At 37.4% G+C, this 24,419-nt stretch overlaps 1 protein-coding gene across 1 annotated transcript; it reads right to left on the minus strand.

The window, feature by feature from the left end:
* Window positions 1-16,361: 16,361 nt before the first annotated feature.
* On the minus strand, window positions 16,362-18,235 carry LOC115967827. The gene is made up of 3 exons (XM_031086979.1): window positions 17,937-18,235; window positions 16,839-17,370; window positions 16,362-16,739 (listed from the first exon to the last, which is right to left on the minus strand). The coding sequence occupies exons 1-3, from the start codon at window positions 18,233-18,235 to the stop codon at window positions 16,362-16,364; spliced, it is 1,209 nt and encodes a 402-aa protein (XP_030942839.1).
* Between the last annotated feature and the right edge of the window lie 6,184 nt (window positions 18,236-24,419).

Raw genomic sequence — 24,419 nt, forward strand, 5'->3', positions numbered from 1 at the left:
TCTCTCTCACTCTCTCAACCTCAAACCCAAAAGCTTTTTGGCCTAAAGATCATCTTCTTCCTCTGGTATGATCTCATTTTCACTCATCTTATCATGCATTTCATCTTTTTGACCTAACTTTTTGGATTTTTTGAAAAATTTGGGGTTTTTCAAAATGGATGAGTTACTCACAAAATTTTTAGGTTGGTTTTTGTTTAAATGAGTTTAAATCATCATGCATTTCATCACATTTGCATTTTAACAATGATTCATGCATTTTAGATGTGTATTTACTATGTTAAAATGATGTGTGCTGGTAGGTTTGGATTGGGCTGAGCCCATGATGTTTTTCCTTTTGCATCTCACATGTTCATGCATTTTTTATACATACGTACCGATTTTGTTTCTATCATATTGATATTAAACTGTTTGGTGCTTTTCTGTTTGTCCCTCTCTCTCTCTCTCTTTCTTTCGTTAGTTGCTCTATGGCATCTAAACAGAAATCTACTCCGTCTCGGAACCCTCTTCGTTCCGGGGCATTTTCTTCTTCTCCCCCTGCAAATCCTACTCCATCACACATCTGGTTCCATGATGATAAAGCCTGTAAGGACTTTTCAGAGAACTTCTCACTATGCGACATTCATTCGAAACATCAAGTCGTTCTATTAGACTTTTCCGATACTGACCTTCCCATTGTCATCTACAGTAGGGGTTGGGAGACAATGTGTGGCATCTCGATCACCTGTCCTTCCACGATTATATAGGAGTATTACTCCAACATGCACAGATTCGACTATTTAGTACCTCATTTTATCACTCGTGTTCGAGGTACGCGCATTGTAGTCACTCTAGCTCTTATATCCGAGGTGCTACATGAACCGAGCATAGAGTTTACTGACTACCCTAGCTATGAGCATCTTAGGAATGTGTCCAATGGCGAACTCTCGTCTCGCTTTTGTGAGACACCTTCTTCTTTGGGTGATCGTTAAAACACCCCTTGCTCGGGCTTTGCAAAAGGTCTGAGGTTCCTTAACATGGTGATGACCTTCTTCTTGGGTTTCGCCTATTTGATGATATATGCTCATGCATTGCATTACATTTGCATTTTCACAATGTTTCATGCATTATAGATGTGTGTTTCTAAGCTGGAACCTTGTGTGTTGTTAGGATTGGTTTAGGTTGAACCCATGATGCAATTTTCTTTGCACGTCACATGTTTATGCATTGTTCATGCATATGTACCTTTTCATTTCCATATTTGGTACTCTATATTGATGGTGCTCTCTCTCTCTCTCTCTCTCTCTCTCGGATAGTTTGCACATGGCACCTAAGTGCAAAACTACTCTGTCTCGGAACCCTCTGTGTTCCGTGGCATCATTTTCCGATCCTACTCCTCTTCTTGTCAGGTTTTGTGATGAGAAGGCCCGTTAGGACTTCTCGGAGAATTTCTCCAAACGTGGCATTCATTCGGAACACCACATGATTCTATCGGACTTTTCCGATACTACTCTACTGACTGTGATTCACAAGCAGGGTAAGGAATCTCCATGTGAGATACCCGTGAGTTGTCCCTTCATGATCATTTGGAGTTTTACTCCAATATGCACGGTTTTGATTCTTCTGTGCCTCGGTTTATTACTTAGGTTCGAGGTACACGTATAGTAGTCACTTTAGAGCTTATCTTCGATGTGCTACATGTTCCGAGGGTATCGCATCCTGATTACCCCGGATGTCCACATCTGAGGACTGTGTCCAAAGACGAAATTTTGTCTATCTTTTATGAGACACCTTCTTCATGGGGTGATCACCAAAACACCTCATGCTCAGGCTTTGCAAAAGATCTGAGGTTCCTGAATATGGTGATGACATTTGTTCTTCATTCCTTGTCTCACTATAGATTTATTACCAAGCCTCATGCTCGATTTTTGCTTTCCCTCATTGAGGACCTTACTATAGACTTTCCCTCTCATTTCATTCTCTCCCCTTATATATGTCTATAAGGATACGGCGACCTATGATAAGCTTATCTTTCCTTCTGCTGTCACGAGGATCATTTGTCATGCCTCTGTCTCCCATCCCGAGTCTGCTTATTTCATTGTCATAAGAGCCATTAACACGTCGTCTGTTCGATAGAGTGAGGCCTAGCTTTAACCAAAGCAGCCACGGACCAAGACGGCGACTCATCTAGCTAATTCTGCTCCATCCACCTCCATTCCTTCTTCTTCGTTTGCGGGTGGTGTGATGCTTGAGACCATCATGGCACAACTTGAGCACATGTATGCTTGGCTTGATACACTCACTACTAAGTTGTATCAGGTAAATACCCGTGTTAGTTGTATCACACGATGACAGGCTCGCATGGGTGGCTTCACCGCGTCTCCATCTCCCTCTCCATCTCCACAGGCTTCAGAGGACGAGGACGGTGATGATGGCTCCGGTGATATGATAATGATGATGAGGATGAGGATGTTAGCTCTTCTGGTGATGAGGAGATGACTGCTTCTCAGGGACTTGCCCTTTGTCATTCATGACAAAAAGAGGAAGTAGTTTTGGGTTGAAAGTAGTCATGTACTTAGGGGGAGAGTTAGCATAGGACTTTTTGTTAAGGGGGAATTTTTATATCTTTTGAGGGATGTAGTAAGGATTTATGTATCTTTTCTTTTTTTTCTCTTTTAGATACATTATCTTTTTGTACATCGGTCTTGTGACCACCTAGTGATAGCAAACATTGTTCTTATCTTGATATATATATATATATATATATGATGATGATGATGTTGTTATCATTTTATACACATGTTTCTTATTATGTATGCAATCTTTTATTTATGTTTCACACTAAGATGCCTTGATGAGTTTTATTTAAAGTGTTTCAGAAAGACAGGTTGTCAAAGTCTATCATGCCTTGAACTCTCTTCTTCCAAAGTTTTTCAAGAGTTTGTGTTAGGATTATATTTTATTGTATTCAACAAGTGATTATGAGTTGAGTGATTTATAACTTCTCTCATACTTCATTTGTTTATAGTGGTTTTGTCACGGATTGCCAAAGGGGAGATTGTTAGGACATATGTAGAACTTCTTAGAACATATGTCATATTGAATTGGCTAATCCTTTGACAAAATGCACTTTACTTGTAATTGGGTAGATTAATACTTCAAGGAACAAGAATTCAAGTCTAGTATTGAAGCCATGCAAATCTGTCCAAGAATCAAGTGAAGAAGTGTCGTTCATTAAAACTTGACAGATAGCTCAACAGATGTATCTATTGAGATTTAATATGTGATTCTCGATAGCTCTCGACAGAAGTTGTATCTATCGAAAATTATGAAATTCAAATTTCCAGATCTATTTTTCACGCATATCCAAGCTATTTGTGTAGGGTTTCTTTTCTCACAATCCTAGACATTTATAAGGATTATTTTAAAAGGCCATCTAAGGTTATGCAACTTGATGCAAAGTGATTATTCACTCAAATTGTGACCAAAGACAATTGCCTTAGTTCATCTTTCTTTGTAGAAGCTACTGCATCTTTGCGTTAAGGGTTTTGTAACCAAGAAGCTTCTTGATCTTCATCATGTGGATGAACTGAAGAACTTTGTAGCCAACATATTTCTTAAGTTGGTGTGTTAGTCACGTACTAGGATCCGTGCATCGATTGGTTAGTCGTGTACTTGAAGCCGTGCATTGAAAGAAGAGATGGTCACTACATTGCAAGTCCAATTGGATATTGGGATAAGTGTTCAATTGTAGGTTGGTATTAGGTACTAGGATTCATGTTAATTGTAACCGCTTATTTTGATAATAGTGGATTATCGGGAGTGGTAACCTTAAATTCACCTGGTGGGGTTTTGCCTCGGTGGTTTTCCCCATTCGTAAATAAATCACTTATGTCAAATTTATTTTCCGCTGCATTTAACTTAGTTAGTGATTTGTTTGTGCTACCACGCTTATTACATGTAATTGAATCTAATTAATTAACTTGGCTAATTAATTGATTAATTTATCACATGGGTCAATACATTCTTAGCCTATCAAATTACACTAACCTCACTTGAGATTTTATGAAATGACATTCCACCCGAACGTTTGATGAAATGACACCCCATTTTACACTAACAAAATATTCCATTTTTAAAAAAATATTCCTATTAACTTATACATGGTCTAGCAATATCCCTAAGCTTAAGAAGCAAGGGCAGGGGAAGGGGGGTCATAGGCCCCTTGACTTTCCAAAAATTGCTCTTCCTTCTTTTATTTTTGGTAAAAATATAAAAACTTATGTATAAATTAAAATAATAGCCCCCCCCATAGATTTGACTAATATATTATTTTTATTTACAAAAATTACTCTTATATACCACACATAACTCATTATTTAAAAATGTATTTAATATATTTCATAAAAATAGAAAGTTTATAAATTATTAATATACTTTATTTTTCCTCTAATTACTCGTATATCCTAATAGCTCATTGAACCAAATAATATTTAGGAGACATCCTTAAAATATATAGGTAAATATTTTTGGTAAAACCTTCTTTATTTATTTTAATGTTTTTTTAAAATTATAGATAGGGACAATTTTTTTTTTTTTAGAAGAAAGCATAAATGTGGATTTTATGGTTAGAAGTTAAAATAATGCTTTAATTTTTATTAATGTTATATATATACATACTTTTTTTTTGAAGAAAAGTTATACATATACTTGATGTATATACTTTGTTAAATGTTAGAAAACAACATATGTTTAATCATATTACAAACATATTATATATACTAGCCTCATCCCAAAGTGTGTGCAATGAGGCTCTTTTTTTTGTAGGGTTTTTTTTTTAAAAAACATGGGGTAGTTTTTTTTTATAGGAACATGTAGGTAGTTTTGGTTGTGTACATGGGGTAGTAGGAAGTTTTATAGAACATGGGGTAGTTTTATAAACATGGGTAGGTTTTTTTTTAATAAAATTTTTAATCAATTTATGATTTTAATATCATTTTTATGTTTTAGGAATAAGGATAAGTTAGGAGTATTTTTGAAATAATAAAAAAAAGACAATAACTAATTTTGTAAATCCTCTAAATATATAGAAATAATGACATTTATTTGGCTAGCATGCGCGTCTAGTTGTGCTTTGGGCCTTTATATCTGGACATAGTTGTTAAAAGCTTGTTTTGTTAGTCAAATTTTTCAAAATTTTATAGTTTCCAAAATGAAGAGTCTGTCCCACTTCTAATATGGACCAACAACAGCTTATATAAATACAATTTAATTTGTCAATTAGCCAGGGTCAAAATGAGAGTTTCCAGCAACCTTGATGCCATTTTGAGTTTTGAAAGGGGTGTGAAGTGTAATGCTTTCTTCGCATGACTGCTAAGGAAACCTAGGCGTGATTGCCAATGTTTCTTTTCATCCTTTATTTTATATATCAGTTTTTTTTTTTTTTTTTTTTGAAATAGCATTGTAATATTTAATTAATGAGAGCCAAATTGGCTTGAATCATAGTAGTGAGATGTGGAGGAACATTCTTCATCCACACCGATAACTTGCTAACATGTCTTTTATGTCTAGCAATATTATGAGCTACCTTATTTCCTTCTCTTTTAACCTGGCTAAATTCTACTACATCCAACTGGTCTCCATACAGCTTTTCCTCTTCAATGAGATGCCCAATGTTACTAGCGACACCTCTGTTGTGAGTAGAGCTGAAACTGAGAGCCATTCTCGGCCATTGTGTGTGAGTTCCAAAGAGAGCAAAACACAAAAAAGAGAGAGCTTCAGCTGGAGGTGCAGTCCCAAAAATAGAGAGAAACACAATGAGAGTGTGAGAGAGTGAAAAAGAAAAAGGAGATATTTTTCTTTGCTCACACAAAGAAGATAAATTGGTGGAGTTTTCATGGAGTTTTTGAGTGCTACAACCATGGAGAGTTGGAGTATTCAAAAGAAGATTTTGCTACTGACTTTGTGGTGAGATTGTATTTACTCCTTGAGATTAATTTGTTGTATATCCAATTTATTGTGAACACAAGTTTAGCATAAACTTGATAGTTGTAATCTCTATTTATAGTGGATATTTTTTGGAGCTACCCCGTGGTTTTTCCCTCTACACTAGAGGGTTTTCCACGTAAGATTTGGTGTTCTTGTGTTGTGGTTGTGTGGTGCTTGCTGATTTTTTTTTTTTTTTTGTTTCCATAATATTGCTATTGCTTGGTAGTCATTAATTTTAATTCACACATAGACATAGAGGGGATTAGGATTTTTCCCCAACAACCTCCTCACTCAACAAAGCATCAATAGTGTGTTTAGAGTCACCTTCGAGGACAATGGTGGATAGACCAAGCTCTAAAGCGAACTTAAGTGCTTTCTTGGTCGCGATAACTGCCACTGCATTAACCGAAAAGGGTGATGGGAAATTTTCTGCCATGGTTGCTATCACACAGTTGTGCTCATCTCTTATAATGACATCGATGCCCGCACTTTGCTCCTTTCCAAAAATAGCCCCATCGAAGTTTACCTTGAGCTTTTGGCTGATCGGAGGTTTCCACGTTATTTGTTGAGGATCACTGCTGCCTTGGTCTGGTGTTTTTGGAGGGATGGAGAGAACATAGGTGGCTTGTGCAGACCGTGCCTCGTGGAGAACTTGCTGAATTGGGAATGGTTTTGTACTAGTATGTAGTGCATTCCTGCCAGGGACAGAAGTCTAGACATGGCAAAACGGGTCAGAATTTTCTGACCCGACCTGAAAAATACCCGACCTGAACCCAATTTTTTTGACCCGAAGCAAAAACGGGTTGACCCGTGACCCGACCCGTGTTTTGTGCGGGTTAACCCAACCCGACCCGAACCCGAACCATTTTTTTAAAACTTTTTTTTTTTGGGTAAAAAAAATAGTGAAATTAAGACAATATTGGTTTAATTGTTTATTGTGAGTTTTAAGGAAACAATTGATACATTTACATAACTGCATGCAAATTAATTAAAAAATAAATGGTTGAGCATTCTGTAATGAGTAAAGATTTTTAGATATCAAATAGCAAAGTACATGCTAAGATAATCTGGTTACAGTAAAGTTAAAAACAGATTTAAAATTGTAGATATGTGTGAGACACATTCACAAGTGTGAAAATAGTAAAGCCAAAGTATCAAAATAGCATAAATTATGAATGCTTAGATCTATTTTTTAACAATTTATGTTCAAAATAAACGGCTTTTCAAAATAAATTATGATATTTCCTAGAGTGTGTGCTGCTTAACAATGATATGATCTTCATAAAAGAGACTAGGTATAAATAAGTAAGCAATCAAACTTTAATGTATATCTCAAATTGAAATAGAGTGTCAATCACAATTGATAATAGATTATAAAATTAATTTTTTAAATTGTAACTTTCTTATATGTTTTTATTCTTTATCAAATGAGTTATCCAATAAGTCATTTGTAATTTTTTTTTTTTTGGAATGTTGATATTGTGTAAAAATAAAACTTGTATATTTGTTTTACTTATCTTTGTGTTGTTTTGTTTTAGATAGCAATGTTAGGATTTGTATAATTTTAAAATTATTGAATAAATATTAATAAGTTTAACTGAGTTTATTCTTGATATAAGTAGTGAATTCAAAATAATGCATTTTACATCAAGTAATATGTTGCATAACTATCCAAATGGCAAATACATATTGTTTTCTTTATAAAAAAAAATAAAAAATAAAAAATTTCATGTGAAAAATACGGGTCAACCCGACCCAACCCGACCCGACCTCGCAACCCGATTGACCCGAACCCGATTTCAACCCGCTTAAAATGACCCGTTTTTGACCGTGACCCGTTTGACCCGTGACCCGATTGACCCGACCCGAACCCGACCCGACCCGCCCGTTTTGCCATGTCTAGGCAGAACTACCCTTGGACATTGACCCCCTAATTTCCCCCCCCCCACTAATTTTTTTTTAAAAAAAATATTATTATATATATGTGTATTAATTTTAGCAATTTTGTTCTATAAAATTACATTTTATTTCCCTTTAACAATATCATTGATTCTTTTAAGAGTAATACTTTATTCACAAACTTTTTTATAACATTTTTACAAACCTTTCTAATAGCAAATTCTTATTGGTTCGCATATATGCACGTCACTCACATCTTTTTTTTACTTACCAGTATTCACTTATAACATAAGTAATTTATAAAAAACTTGTAACTCTAGCATTTTCTTCATTTTAGTGTCCATAAAAAAAATTTATAGATCTAATATCTAAAACAAAATATACAAGCCCCCCCCCCCCCACCACAAAAAAAAAAAAAAAAAAAAAAAAAAAAAGCTCAACAACAAAAATTACTAGTAAAACTTAAAACAAAATTAAGCTCAATTAACTAATTTTATCCAAAATAAATAACCCTGCCCTTTAAAAAATTCTAAACAAAAATAATTTTGTTCTTACTTACAAAAGTAGCAGAATCAAAGCTTGAAATCACTGTATACAACTAACAATAAAACCGTCCCCCTAACTCAAAGTTCTAGCTCCGTCCCTGAATTTCCTGGGATGCCAGATCGTCCAAACAATGGTGGTGAAGTAGTTCAAATCCACACCTGTCTCAATGGAGTATTCAACCAAGTCCCTTAAGGTCGCAAATGACTGGCTAGATCTGAAATTCCAGCATGGGTCGTGGGTCCACACTAGTGCGACGAGGGGGCAAGATCAGAGTGCACGGACCGTGTCTTCTGGTGAACCTTTGCAGTGATCGTAGCAATCATCAGAGATAACCATGCGATGCTTGAGATTTACTTTTGATGGCTCTCCAAAATAAGTTTCGAACTTTAGGCTGCACCTGTAAATCCTATACCTTTTTCCATAAATTGGTATCAACTGGGTAGTAGTCTTTATCCTTAAGGCTTTGCAATCTACAGAGAAACCGATACCCCGATTTTACTAAGTATACACCTGATAGAGTAAAAGGCCACACTAGCTTGTCTTCCATAGGTTTGCAGCCCAAGGGAATGGATTTGATCAGTTCAACATAACAGGGAGAGAAGAGTTTCTGCACAGTGGCCGAGTGCCATTTGTTGGTGACTAGGTCGATGAGGGACATAACTTTGGCTTCCTCAAAATCTTGTACCACTAGAGAGGAGACAAATGGCAGAAAGTCTAAAGGCAGCCAAGGGTCTATCCAAATCCGAATTGAGGTCCCATCCCCCACCCTCCATCTCATACCCTTCTTAAGCACTTCCCTGCCTTTTAAAATGCTTTGCCATGCATAAGAACTTGCTTGTGAGTCTACTACCTCCATGAAAGAGTAGTGTGGAAAGAATTTTGACTTGAACACTCTATAGAAAAGTGTACTTTTGTTTTGAAACAACCTCCATGCTTGCTTTGCTAGCTGAGCATCGTTGAATAAAGCCAAGTCTTTGAAGTCCATTCCTCCCTCATTCTTTGGTTTGCATAATTCCTCCCATCTAACCCAATGAATTTTTCTATGATCCCCTCTTTGTCCCCACCAAAATTTATGGATTAGGCCCTCAATCTCATTGCACAAACCGGTGGGAAGTTTAAAGCAGTTCATGGTATAGGTGGGGATGGCTTGGACCACTGCTTTGATGAGCACTTCTCTACCTACTTGAGAGAGTAGTTTTTCTTCCCACCCTTGAAGCTTTCTCCAAACCTGCTCCTTGATGTAATTGAAGCTAGCTTTCTTATTTTTCCCCACTAGAGAAGGCAAGCCCAAGTATGTCTCATAATTTTGGAATCCCCCACTCCCAAGGTATTTTTGATCAACAATCTTTGTTCTTCACTAGTAGACTTGCTAAAGAAGATGGTAGTTTTGGCCTTGTTAATTTGTTGACCTGAACTCCTCTCATAGATTTGTAGTACCTCCAAATTTTTTTGGCATTTGTTGACATTGGACCTGCAAAACACTAAGCTATCGTTTGCAAATAAAATATGGGTTAGTGAAGGGCTTCTTCTGCTAAGGGAGAAGCCATGTATGTCTCCTCTCAAGGCTGATTGGGTAATTAGGCCATGAAGCCCTTCAGTACATAATAAGAACAAGAATGGTGAGAGGGGATCTCCTTGCCTTATCCCTCTTGTTGGTCTAATAAACCCATTTGGTGCACCATTGATGAGTATAAAGTACGAGACCGTTGACACACAAAGCATCATGAGTGTGATCCATTTTTCATTAAACCCTAATATCCTCATAATGCTTTTTAGAAAAGACCACTCCACATGGTCGTAGGCTTTGTTCATGTCTAACTTGAGCACCATGAAGCCCTCCTTGGCAAATTTATGATTTTGCATACAATGAAGAGACTCGAAAGCCAATAGAATATTGTCTGAAATGAGCCTATCTTTTGTAAATGCACTTTGGTGCTCCGTGATGATTTGAGGAAGGATCTTTTTCAACTTGTTTGCTAGAACCTTAGAGAAAATTATGTACAACATGTTGCATAAACTTATGGGACAGAGCTCAGACACTAGTTCGGGATTTTTAACTTTTGGAATTAAGGTGATAAATGTAAGATTTAGATGCTCGGGTAAAGTAGCCGAATTTAAGAAAGAGAGGATAGATGTAGTGATTTCCTTACCCACCAAGTCCCAATAGTGTTGATAGAAGAGGGGTGGCATTGCATCCGGACCAGGGGCCTTTAATGTTGCTATCTGATTGAGTGCCATCTTTACTTCACCTTCTAAAAATTTTTCCATCAATTGCTTGTTCATCTCATTAATCACTATGCTTTGGACTGATTCCAAAGCCAACTCGGGTTTGACAAGAGTTGGAGGAGGAGAATAGGTTGTTGTAAAAATCTATCATCACTAAAGCTATCGTTTTTGAATCTGGCCACCATTGTCCCGACTCATCCCTTATGCCTTCAATCTTATTCTTTCAAAACCTTTGTGTGGCTCGACTATGGAAATATCTAGAGTTTTTATCCCCATGAGTAACCCATAAAGCACGAGATCTCTGAAACCATTCTTGTCTCCTTGTCAAGGAGATCATTGACTTCACAAAAGTTAATACCCGAAGTGAGTGCCTCCAATTCTACCTTGGCTAAGAGCTTCTCCTTTAATTGTAATTCCTTTCTAATGCTCCCAAAATTCCTACTGCTCCATTACTTCAAAGCCTTCCCACATTGTTCAATCTTTGGCACAATACCTGAACCATCATGAAAAATATAATGCTTACCCCATTCGGCTGTGATGGTGTTTGTTCAACCCTTCTCACCAATCCACATTTCCTCAAATCGAAAGGGTTTGTCTAGATTTACTGGTTCTAGAATTTCAGGTAAGATCAAAAGGGGTGAATGATCCGTTGTATTGCACATCAGGTGTTGCATTGATGAGCCTCCAAACTGAACAAGCCACTCATTGTTCGCCAAACTTCTATCTAACCTCTCCCAAATGGTTTGCCCGCTTGATAAAAAAATTTTCCAAGTGAAAGGATTGCCCTTATACCCTATATCTAAAAAACCGCACTCATCAATGGCATCCCTAAACAGTTGCATTTGGGCATGACTCTAATTGGACCCTCCTTTCTTCTCGGGCCCCCTCAATATTTTGTTAAAATCTCCTAAGCACAGCCAAGGAAGATCGAATTGATGTTTAACTGATGGAGTAACGACCACGATTCATGTCTTTTATGTGTGATTGGCTCACCATAGAAGCCAATGAACCTCCAAGCCCCTTCACTACCTCCCCCAACGATACAGTCAATGTGTTTTTAGAAGATGTCTCCACTCGCAAGTTTATTGAATCCTTCCAATAAAGAACAAGCCCCACTCCCCACCCCCCCTTCTCTATGAATCCAGTGGACTAAGAACATATGATCAAACTTTAAACTGCATTTTATTTTTTTTAGCATTGCTTCATCTGTCCATGCCTCGGCAATGAACATGACGGAGTGATCTTTTGCCTATATTAAATCCCCAAGCTCCTTCTCTGTCACTAGGTTTCTAAGCTTGCAACAATTCCACACTATGATACTCATGGCTCTTGGCAGGGCTACTCAATAGCCTCCACCATTGAATTGTTTGAGTTCTGATCTTCTTGAGGGACTTACATGTGTTTGTGTGGAAAATCTGAGGGATCCATCACACTAGAGCTCAACTTCCTTTTCCTCTCTAACTCGGGTTGGACCATTGCTACGTTAGGGCTTGGTTGGTGCAGGATACGTTTCCAAGCTCTGATGTTGATTGGCTGCTCTCCAATCTTAACCGCTGATTGCATTGGTTGATTAAATTCCCTAGGGTTTTGTTTAGACGTGGCTTGAGTTAAACAATTGAATTCCATTCCTACGTCCATATTTATTAAGTCCAGTCCATGTCTAAGCCTTTCAACAATAATCCACCACCAATAAATATCCAATATGAACTGAATTCTAAACGAACCAACACCATATTTTGTATTAGAAAAACAAACATCTCATACTCAATAATACATGACCGTGACTTACTACTTACTTATCACAACCCCATCCTAATGCTTAAAAGATACTCAAAAAGTCAGTGATTTAGGTAATTCTTATCAGACAGTTTAAAAGGTTCCTAGAGTGAATCTTAATATATTACTGTGAGCCCATTTGTAAAAACTCTTCCTCTAAAGAAACAATTACTACGGCAACCTTCCCACCCTAACAGTCTATTTGGATTGAGGGAGAGGGAGGGGAGTAAAGTAGAGTAGAGTAGAGTAGAATAGAATTAGCCCAAAATTAGCCTATTTTCAACTAACCCTACTCTACTTCCCTCCACTCGATTCCTCTCAAACCAAGTGGGCCCTAAGTCTTGGAAGCCCAAGAAATTAAGGCAAAATGGTAAGCATATTTTCGTCTACCATTTCCTACCAATTTTCTTCAATTTATAGCCCTTGAAGTCAGAACCAAGAGATTTCCTTCAATCCAATCAATTTTTGTAGATATAAAACAAGGGTCATGTTAGGAAAGTTTTGAATAATTTTTATGAAAAATCTAAAAAGCTGTCAACAAAATTAATTATTTTATTTCTTTCCTATAAAATGTTTTTTAAAATAGCTCTTAAGCCAACGTCCTTTAGGCATTCTTTAATATTTCTCTTAAAACAATCCAATGAATCTATAAAAGTGGATGTTATGATTACTAAATCACTCCTTGTGTTTAACTCATCAAAATTTAATTTTATACCCTATACCATGATATCATTAAATGCACTTAAGTTTCTTTTTAGGATAAATTACTATTTTTGTCTCCTAAATTTTGTCAAAATTTTATTTTATTTTCCTTAAACTACTGAAAAGTTTGTCTTTTATCCTGTATGTATTCAAAATGTTTTACTTTCTCTCCCTAAGTTAAAAGATCATCTGTCATTTCAAAGTTATTGAAAAAAGTTTTTTTTTTTATCACTATTTTGTTTTTAAACTATTAAAAATATTATTTACAAAGTTAAAAAAATAATAATAATTTAAAGTTTAAGGACGAAAATTTTTTTAGTAAAATTTAAGAACTAAAATACAATATTTTACTGCTTAAAAAAAAAAAATACAATATTTTACCATTCTTCTTAACTTAAAACTTGGATGATGTTAGCACACAGTTTCAATCTTCGATAACCATTTGCAAACATACAAGTTGCCTTTTCTTTTATTATATTTTCATTTCTCAGCCAAAAATAAAAGTGGCTCATCTTTGATGGAGGTCTTCACATATGTTTTTATTATTTTCTTAATTTCATCTATGCACAAGACTTTTTATTTTCTTTTTATTTGGCCGTGCTTTTCTTTTATTTTTTGTGTCTCTAAAACTGGAAGCTATTATCTTGGGAAGCACGGCGCGGCTCCAGGGGTGCCGCACCTGCGTCCGACATGCACGGATGCGCTTTACGACCGTCGACGCGGCTGCACACACGTCCATAGCGAATCCCTTTTTTTTTTCCTTCAATTCAGCCCGATTCAGGCTGATTCGGTCCGAAACAAGCCCGAAATAAGTGTTTCAAAAAAGAAAATAAAAAACAAAGTAAAAAATTGCGTCAAAACTCTCTCAATATTCATTCTTTTTTTCCCTTCTTGAGTTTCACTAATTCTAGGTGAGATTGAAGTGGTGTTAGGTGAGTTAGTAAAATAAAATAAACAGTAGGGGCAGGGACTAGGGAGTCACGTGGATTAAAGTGAAAAAGCTGAAAATGGAAAATTCTTCGAAAGTACAAAACTACAAATGCATTTTTTTTTTTTTTTTTTTTTTTGAGAACACAAATGCACTCTATTTAATAGTAATTATAGTATATAAATAATATAAAAAAAGGAATAATTATCCCATTATTTGCATATTTGTGGTTACTTTGGTAATTAACTACTATCTTTTTAGAAAATTTGTTTATACATATATATATATATATATTTATAATATAATAAAAGTTGGACTTAGAAAATATATTAAATTGTACCAAATTGCAGAAAATTTATTAAATTTCTTTTAAAAGAATTAAATTTAGTTTTTTTTTTTTTTTTTTTTTGAGAATGCAAAATGGGGATCTTTATGGTTATATTACACCCCCGGGCAGGGCGCTGGTCGAAAGTAGCAGCTGGGGCCCCTTTCGTAGGCGTCAGCTACGTATACCCGACCGTGTGAGGGGTTACCCCACTAAATATGCCCACCAACGGACTTCTGCTGGTAGCGGGAATCGAACCTGAGTGTGTTAGGCAGAGCAAACAAACCATACCCAACTAACCCAAGTCCCCGTTGGCAAATTTAGTTAGTTGGTGACATAAAACAACTATACCTAAGAGACTAGTAAGTTTAAATAGCAAAAACTAAAATTGTTCATCTATATCCCTTTTTTCTTTTTTCTTTTTTTTTTTGAAAACTTCATCTATATCCTTTCTAATTTAATGTCTCATGGACTCTCTTTTTTTAACTATTTTTTCCTTCACTTTTTTATTCTTAGGATAAACTCCAAAATTTAGTATAGAGTCCTGATTAACGTTAATATAGATATAGAGTTCTAAATATATGAAGCCTGCATTAATTGATATACTAAAATTGTTCATCTATATCTTTTCTAATCTAATGTCTCATACACTCCTTTTTAAAAAAACTATTTCCTTCACTTTTTTATTCTTTGGATAAACTCCAAAATTTAATATAGAGTTATGATTAATGTTAATATAGGTATAGAGTTCTACATACATTAGGCCTACGTTAATTGATATACATTAAGCTTCCTTGGGCTTGGTTGTCCCTACAAAATGAATAGTTTTGTCATGGGTGATATTCATGGGCTTTTATAAATCTTGTAAGAGAGGTATTTTTTGAGGGATGAATAATTATATTTCCCATGAGTGTGGGATTTAATAGATGTAAAACAAGTGTCAAAATAATATTTGCATTTTGTAAATATGTACCAAAATAGTATTTGGGCTTTGAGCATAAAATAATTGTTTTTGCCAAAATAGTATTTTGGGTTTTGTGAAATAGTTGCCAAAATAAATTTGGGCTATATAAAATAGTGCCAAATTATTATTTGGGCTTTTAGAGATAGTTGCCAAATTAGTATTTGGGCTTTTAAAAAGGAGCCAAATTAACATTTGGACTTTGTAAAATAGTGCCAAATTAGTATTTGGACTTTGTGAAAATAGTGCCAAATTATTATTTGGGCTTTCAAAAATAGTTGCCAAATTAGTATTTGGGCTTTGTGTAGGAGCCAAATTAACATTTGGGCTTTGTAAAATAGTGCCAAATTAGTATTTGGGCTTTATGAAAATAATGTCAAATTATTATTTGGGCTTTTAAAGATAATTGCCAAATTAGTATTTGGGCTTTGTAGGATTTTGTAAAAATATTGCCATGTAGCAACGGGTTTTGTAAAGGTGCCGTGTAGCAATGGGCTTTGTAAGAGTGCCATGTATCAACGGGCTTTAAGGTGCCGTGTAGCAACGGGCTTTGTAAGAGGGTTTTGTTGGGTTTTTTGGATTTTCCCACAAGGTAAATGCTTTTGGGCTTTTTATAGAGATTGTATAATTTTATGGCTTGAATAATTTGTGGGCTATAATGTGTAATATTTGTGAGAGGGCCCAAGGCAATTTATGGGGCTTATATATGGAATATTTGTGAAAGCCCAATAACATGGAGAATATTTGGGTAATATATAAGGGGAATATTTATGTGGGCTTAAAATAATTTAGGGGCTTGTGTGGGTATTTTTGTGAATGGCTTAATGAAATTAAGGCCCAAAAATTTGCACCTCAACAACCATAAATCCCAAAAACATGCCTAATGAGACCCCAAATACACATTTCGCCGGGTTCAACCTCATCTGATACTTCCTCAATGTATTAAAAGTCTCTTTAAGGTCATCTAGGTGTAATTCTGCTTTCCAGCTCTTCACAAGCATGTCATCCACATAAACTTCCATGTTCCATCCGATCTACTTGCTAAATATCTGATTCACCAACCTCTGATAAGTCGCCCCTGCATACTTCAAACCAAATGGCATAACCCTGTAGCAGTATAACCCCTGGCTAGTAACAAAGGCTGTTTTCTCCTGGTCCTTCTCGTTCATGCGGATTTGGTTGTAGCCTGAAAATGCATCCAAGAAGGTCAACAGCTCGTGGCTTACTGTTGAATCCACTAGTTGGACAGTCCTGAGAAGTGGAAAGCTATCCTTCGGGCAAGCACGGTTAAGGTCTGTAAAGTCCACACACACGCGCCATTTCCCTTTGAACTTCTTTACCATGACAACATTGGCTAGCCATTCAGGGTAGTATACTTCTTTGATGAACCCAGCTGTCAAAAGCTTCTCCACCTCTTCCACAATTGCTTTGTTCCTTTTAGGAGCAAAAACTCGTTGCTTCTACTGGACGGGCTTTCTGGTAGGATCAATATTCAACTTATGTTCTATCACTTTGTTGTCTATGCCTCTCATGTCTTTGTGAGTCCAAGTGAAAATATCCAGATTCTGCTTCAAGAACTCCACGATCTTGCCCTTTAGGTCTGAGTCAAGTCCTGCTCCCACCTTTGTTACTTTGGTAGCATCTCCTTCTACTAGGCTCACATCTTCCAGCTCTTGAGTGGGTTTCCTTGGTTCTTTTTCAACCACCCAAGTGTGGTTCTCTCTTGAAGCTAATACTGCTTGGTAACACTCTCTAGCCAAAAGTTGATCCCCGCATATTTGCCCTATCTCGTGTGGGGTTGGAAACTTCACTTTTAGGTAATAAGTCGAGGTTACAGCCTTAAGCTGATTCAGTGTAGGTTGTCCTAGGATGACATTATAGGACGATGGACAATTGACGATCGAGAAGTCGACCTGGTTTGTTTCTTGGGCTAGATGTGTTCCAACTGTGACGGACAATGAGACAATTCCTCTTGGATAAATTCTATCTCCACTGAAACTGACCAGTAGGGAATTGAAAGGTGTAAGCTTCTTCGGATCCAACCTGAACTATTGGTAGGCCGTCATGTATGTTATATCTGCAGAGCTCCCGTTATCAACCAATACTCTTCTTGTTTTGAAACCTTCAATCTCCAGCATAATGACGAGTGGATCATCGTGGCGTGCTTAATACCACTTGTGTCTCGTTCAAAAAATGTGATATTGTCACTCTCTGATTGTCGACACTTTAGAGACGGATGTTTGATGTGAACACTACTAATCTGCCTGTAATAAGTCTTCTTCAAGGACTTGTACGACCCTCTTGATACGAGTCCCCCTGTTATCATCCGGATCTCTCCCACGGCTTGCTTTGGATGGTCTCATCCATCGTCCTTGACATTGTCATAGGGTTTGTCATCAGCCCTTGCTCGGAGGTAGTGGTCCATCTTAATGAACTTTTGGAGTTTTCCCCGTTGAATCAGTTCTTCTATCTGTTCTTTCAAATCGTGACATTCATCAGTGTAATGGCCGTGATTCTTATGAAAACGACAGTACTTCTTCGGGTCACGCTTTCTAGAGGACGTGCTTAACGGCTTAGGCCATTTTAGCCCCGATTCATCCTTAATCTACATTAGGATTTTGTCTGCAAGCATCACTAATGGGGTGAAGTTCATCTTCTTCTTCGGAGTGTTAGAACCACTCTTGCTGGTCTTAGTCTCCGGATATGAATCCTTACGATCCTTCTTCTTACCATGAAAGTCACCAAGTTCTTCCTTTTTCCATTTTCCTATTAGCCCCTTCGTAGTAAGGGCGTCCTCTCCGTTCATATACTTCTGGGCTTTGAACAAGAAATCTATCATAAAAGTTGGCGGCGTCTTTCTCAACGAAAAGATGAGATCGGGGTTATTAAGTCTAGCCTGGAAGGTCATCATTATCACTTAGTCGTCAACTTTGTCAATCTCCAACATGGCCTTGTTGAAACGTTTTACATAATCCCTTAGGCTTTCCCCTTCCTGCTACCTTACTGTTAACAAGTAAGAGGTTGGCCTCTTGTGACGTTGTCCTCCAATGAAATGGCAAAAAAACGAGTTGTTGAGCTGTTCAAAATTTGCTATGAAAGACGCTGGCAACTTACTAAACCATACCCTAGCAGCCCTTCTGAGGGTGGTAGGGACAGATCTGCAGATAACTTCATTTGAGGTCTATTGGAGGTTTAGGATAGTCTTGAAGGCCCCTATGTGGTTAATTGGGTCCTTCGTGCCATCATAGAACTCCAGCTGCGGCAAACGAAACTTTGGAGGCAAAGGGTATTCCAACACATTGGCTGTGAAAGGAGAATCTGTTCGTTTGAGCATGCCATCAAGATTCATCGCCATCTTCCCATTCATTGCATTCTTCACTTTGTTAAGTTCCCTTCTTAAGTTTTTCATCATGTGATCATTGTCATGCATGGACTGCCCTGTGTATTCAGTTGTATCTTTTCCCTTACTGTTTTCAAGGCTACTAGCCTCCTCATCATGTCTGCTACGACTACGTTGATGATGGGAGGCGTTGCTGCCCTTAAGACGGGCTTGACGCTTCAACTTTTCATTTTGCTTCATTAGCTCTTGTACATTTGTTGTTAGAGCTTGAATCTGTTGAGCCATCACCATAGGATCTAGGGGTGGTGCTGGTGCAGAGTCCATCAGGTGATAGGAGCTTTATCAGTAGGAGCATGATGGTTTGAGAAAGGATCAACCAGTCATTCCCCACAGACAGCGCCAAACTGATGAAGCCAGATAATGATCTCGTCAGTGCTGATGGACGGTCTCTAATACCTGTTGTCAAGTAAAAGGGAGGCAAGGGAAGTTTCTTCGGTGTGGTGCTGATTGAAAATACTCTGATGCTTAAGTCAGCAAAAACAGCCTTCAAAGGAATTCTATTACAAGTGAATGTCCAAAATTCTTACATGCCCTTTACCTGAGTTCTATTCTCCTTTTTATAGCTTACTATGGATAGGTGTAGTTATGTCTGTTAATGCTACTTTGAACGTTTTTCTCTTGAGAGAAACGTAACATTAATTGACACTGATGATTCCCTTTAAGGTGTAATGGATAGCCGTTGGGCTAACATTGCTCTTGTAACTGTTCCGGCGCACTCATTGCTTGATAGCTGTCTTGTGGGCAATTATTTGTACTTCAATGAGTGATGGCTTGCTTCGTCTATGAGGGTGACATATGGCGACAGGGTCTTGCCCTCTATCTTCTTCCTAATTTGAGTGTGGCTAAGATCGTCTTTTATCTAGATGATCTCCACGTTGATATCCATCATTGTCCATATTTCATTTCTTAGACTTTGAGTTTTATTTCCTGTGTAGGCCTAAAAGTGCATTAGTAGCCATAGTCTTCTTTAGACCAATGTTGAGATTCAAGCTTGACTCTCAAAAACAAACCCAAGTCTAGAAAGGTCATCTCCTTAGCTGGACACATGACTTTGCACAAAATAACTCAAAAAAGGATTTTGCCAAATATTTTTAAAACCGTAACAATTTGCCCATTTTTTATTTTTTAAACCACTGCCCCATGCAAAATTTCATCATCAAAGTTCCAAAATCTAACCAAATGATTACTATTGGCCAAAATTATACAAGTGATGAAGCAAACAGTTGTCCCATTAGAAAATTTTATTTAGTTTTTAACATATTACATTACACATTTTGATACATATAACATCAGAAACCATAATAGTCTAGACATCAACAAATGGGCAAAGTTCGTATCTAACGTTACAACTGCCACTAACAGGCACGTCTTACAATCAAGACCAGAGAGGTCCCTGGTGCCTTGAGCCAAACCAAATACACTACTCGACGAATCAAGCTCTATGTCCTCGGTAGCAGAGAATTTTGGATCGGCAATAGCTTTATTAAATAAGTTGTTTAACAACTCCCTAACTTTTAGACTAAATGAAACTGGATCGTCTACATCTTGGGCATTCGACGTGTAGAATTTGTGAATACAAAAGCTGGTAACCTCTCTTAAATTGGTATATGTGAAAAAATCTGAGAGAAATCTAAATAGAATTGGGAGAATTTCATTGATCAGAAAAATGATTACAAGAAGTGTAAATGATAAAATACATAATGCTCTGTTTATATACACAGTGAACATAACTAACTTCCAAGGATGGTGCCAAAATCAGTTATTGATCCTTCTAGAGTTATACACGTGTCAGTTGTGATTAACTACTTCCTAAAATCTCGGGACCCAAATCTTCAATGCTCTTGAATGAAGAATTCATGATGTGGCACTTCCTTAATGACTTCCAAGACTTCAGTGCTAATCAGGTCAGGTGTTGATGCACACTGTGTGGCTTGATCACTGCACTGCTTATAAGCAAGTGTTGCACTTCCAACAACTCTTGTGACTCTGCTAGTGCTCTTCACCTCAGCAGCAACTGCATTACCTATCACACTTGTAGCTTATCTCGTGTTACTCTGCCTTATAGTATGCCCTGCAATTTTAACACTCCCCCTCAAGAGCACAACTCTTGCCTTTTGACTTGGCTTAGGTGGGGAAGGATATTCCACTACATGAGCAAAAATATTGCTGACACCCAATCTAGTGATCAACCTCAAATAGTTTTCAACCCCTAATGCTTTTGTAAATATATCTGCCAACTGATTTTTGGTTGAGACATAGAAGGTTTTAAGTGTACCATCAATGATTCTATTTCTCACAACATGGCAATCTGCTTCTATGTGCTTAGACCTTTCATGAAACACTGGGTTTGCTGCTATGTGAAGTGCTGCCTGGTTATCACAGTACAACAACACAGGTCTGTCATGTTTAACATGCAAATCTTGCAAAAAATGTAAGATCCAAGTTAGCTCACATGTAGTTGTGGCCATTGGCCTGTATTCTGCTTCAGCACTTGATCTAGACACTATGCTTTGTTTCTTAGATCTCCAAGACACCAAGGCATCACCCAAAAACACACAATAGCCTGTCAAGGACTTCCTTGTGTCAGGGCATCCAGCCCAATCTGCATCACAGTATGCTTTTAAGTGTAAGTCAGAATCTATGGGAAAGAAAACACCTTGTCCAGGTGTGCCTTTAATGTATTGAAGTATTCTGGTAGCAGCCTTCATATGTGGTACTCTAGGTTGTGCCAAGAACTGACTAAGCCTATGTACTGCATATGTGATATCTGGTCTGCTTAAAGTCAAATACATTAGCTTCCCAATAAGCCTTCTATACTGTCCAGGATTAGAAATCAGATCCCCACTACCTTAGGACGATTTCAATTGCTGCTCCTTTGGTGTTTGAGTTGGTTTGCAACCTGTCATTCCAGTCTCTTTAAGAACTTCAAGAGCATATTTTCTTTGTGTTAAACTGATGCCAGTCTTGTTTCTTGCAATCTCTAAGCCTAAGAAATACTTGAGTGATCCCAAGTCTTTGATCCCAAACCTTTGATCTAGAACTAACTTCAGAGAAGCAACACAGTCAAGATCATTACCTGTAATGATCATATCATCTACATAGACTAGTAGTGCAGTGAACAAAGATCCTTTGCTATGAACAGATAAGGAATGGTTTGCTTGGGACTGAACAAAACCAAGCTGTGTAATTGTTGCTGACAATTTTGTGTACCATTGCCGAGAAGCTTGTCTCAAACCATAAAGGGATTTCACCAGCTTACATACTTTATGAGCAGCTGCTGAAGAAGAGGCTGAACACTCCCCCTTACTATGAAAACCAGGAGGCAAAGTCATGTAAACCTCCTCATCCAAATCCCTATGGAGAAAGGCATTGTTTATGTCTAATTGATGTAAAGGCCAAGATTTAGTAGCAGCTAGTGCAATCAAAACTCTCACTGAAACAGTCGTAGCAACTGGAGAGAAAGTATCTAAAAAATCAAGTCCTTTTCTTTGGGTATAACCTTTAGCCACCAACCTGGATTTATACCTCTCAACACTTCCATCAAGATTGAATTTGACTTTATAGACCCATTTGCAGCCAATAGGAGATTTACCAGGAGGTAAAGCAGTCACATCCCAAGTGTGATTATTCTCAAGAGGTTGAATTTCTTTGTCCAGGGCAGCTCTCCAAAGAGGATCTTGAACTGCCTGGGAGAAGCTCTGAGGTTCCTGAGGACTAGAACCAACTGTTAGCAAGTAAGATTGGTAACCAAGCTCCAAGTGAGAGTAGGTGAGACACTCAGCAAGGTCATAAGTAGCACCAAGAGCAAATGTAGTACAAGCATAATCCTGCGAGTACGCAGGAGGTCTAATGTCTCTAGCTAACTTTCTGAGAGGCACAGGAGGTGCTAGTACAACTGGTGGAGAAGAAGAAGGTGCAATTGGAGAAAAGACCTGACTAGGACTAGGTGAAACATCAGTAGACATTAAGGAAGAAGTGATGTCATTATTAGAAACAAGGTCAGCAAAACTAGAGGAAGGAAATAAGGCATTATCCTCATCACTGGGAACAAAATCAGGGACACTAATGGGAGTGACAAAGGAATCATTACCTACTCAAAAAGAGGGAGCAACAACATCTGCACAAGAGGTAAGAGACTCTGGAACACTACCAGAGACAGATGCAAAAGGAAAGGAATGTTCATGAAAAATAACATCCCTAGAGAGAAACACACTATGAGTGGCCAAGTCAAGAACCTTATATCCCTTTACCCCAAAAGGATACCCCAAGAAGACACATTTCTTTGCTCTAGGAGCAAATTTTGTTCTATGATTAGAAAGGGTAGAAGCAAAACACAAGCAGCCAAAAACTCTCAAATGTGAATAAATGGGTGGATGACCAAACAAAATTTCAAAAGGAGTTTGATTTGATAAAACTGAAGAGGGAGTTCTATTTATCAAGTAAACAGCTGCAAGAATAGCATGTCCCCATAGATGTAAAGGTAAATGTGATTGAAACATGAGAGCTCTAGCCACATTCCAGATGTGTTGATGTTTCCTCTCAACAACACCATTTTGTTGAGGGGTTTCAACACAGCTCAATTGATGACAAATACCTTGCTTAGAAAATAAATCCCTCATGAAAAATTATGTACCATTATCGGACCTAATGGTCTTAACCTTTTTAGAAAATTGAGTTTCAACCATGGTACAAAATCCTTCTAAAACAGATTGGGTTTGGGACTTATGCTTTAACAAGTAAACCCAAGTACACCTTGAGCAATCATCTACAATTGTCGAGAAATATTTGCAATTATCAATGGTAGACACTGAAAAAGGACCCCACAAGTCACAATCTATCAAATCAAAACAAGTAGTAGAAATTTGAGAACTTTTATTGAATGGCAAACGTTTTTGTTTTGCAAGTGGATAGATTTCACAAGCAAAATCCTCAACTGAAGTACAAAGTGGTTCACCATTATTCCTAATTGAAACTAATTTGGCATTAGACAGATGTCCTAATCTAGAATGCCATACATGAATGCTATGGACTAAAGGTATTGCAGCAGATATGGAGTGTGAAGTGGAGTTGCTCCTTTCCAGCAAGTAAAGTCCATTGCATTCCTTACCCAGACCAAGTGTGCTCCAATGAGCAAGGTCCTAGATAAAGCACAAGGTCCCAAAGAAGATAAGACAACATGAAATAGATTTGGCTAACTGACTGACAGAGATGAGGTTAAAACTAAATGATGGAACACATAACACATTGTAAAGGGTTAGTTTTTCTGAAATCCTCACAATACCAATGTGTGTGACTAAAGCTATTTCACCATTTGGCAAATTAACATGAGTATTCAAAATAGTGGTGATGGAAGTGAAGCAAGTGACAAAATGTACCATATGGTCAGTAGCCCCTGTGTCTATGACCTAATCAATGGTATGAAAACACTCTTTATCAACTACATTGGCAAAAAATATAGAGTGTTGCAAAGTAGGTTTGAAGAAAAGGCTTGAAGTAGTACCTAACACAGTGTCAATGAAATTGGAATTGTTATGGGCTAATGAGGAAGGCACACTAGTTGTAACAGGCACACCACAAGCTTCAGTAGTCAAACCAGAGACACTTCCACTTGTACTAACAGATGCAACATGATGATTTTGGCCTTGATCAATTCCAGGATTGAAAAGGGCAAGGAGCTGCTTTGGTTCCAGAA

The sequence above is a fragment of the Quercus lobata genome, chromosome 2, assembly GCF_001633185.2.
Source record: "Quercus lobata isolate SW786 chromosome 2, ValleyOak3.0 Primary Assembly, whole genome shotgun sequence".
NCBI lineage: Eukaryota > Viridiplantae > Streptophyta > Magnoliopsida > Fagales > Fagaceae > Quercus > Quercus lobata.

Excerpts from the sequence above, each read along its gene's own strand:
- LOC115967827 (XM_031086979.1), bottom strand. The coding sequence starts at position 18,235 with ATGACCTTCCAGGCTAGACTTAATAACCCCGATCTCATCTTTTCGTTG. Across the intron at positions 17,371-17,936 it reads CTTGCAGACAAAATCCTAAT|GTTGGATCCGAAGAAGCTTA; the intron begins GTAGATTAAGGA and ends CCAATAGTTCAG. Across the intron at positions 16,740-16,838 it reads TGAGAGGCATAGACAACAAA|GTGGAGAAGCTTTTGACAGC; the intron begins GTGATAGAACAT and ends ATTGTGGAAGAG.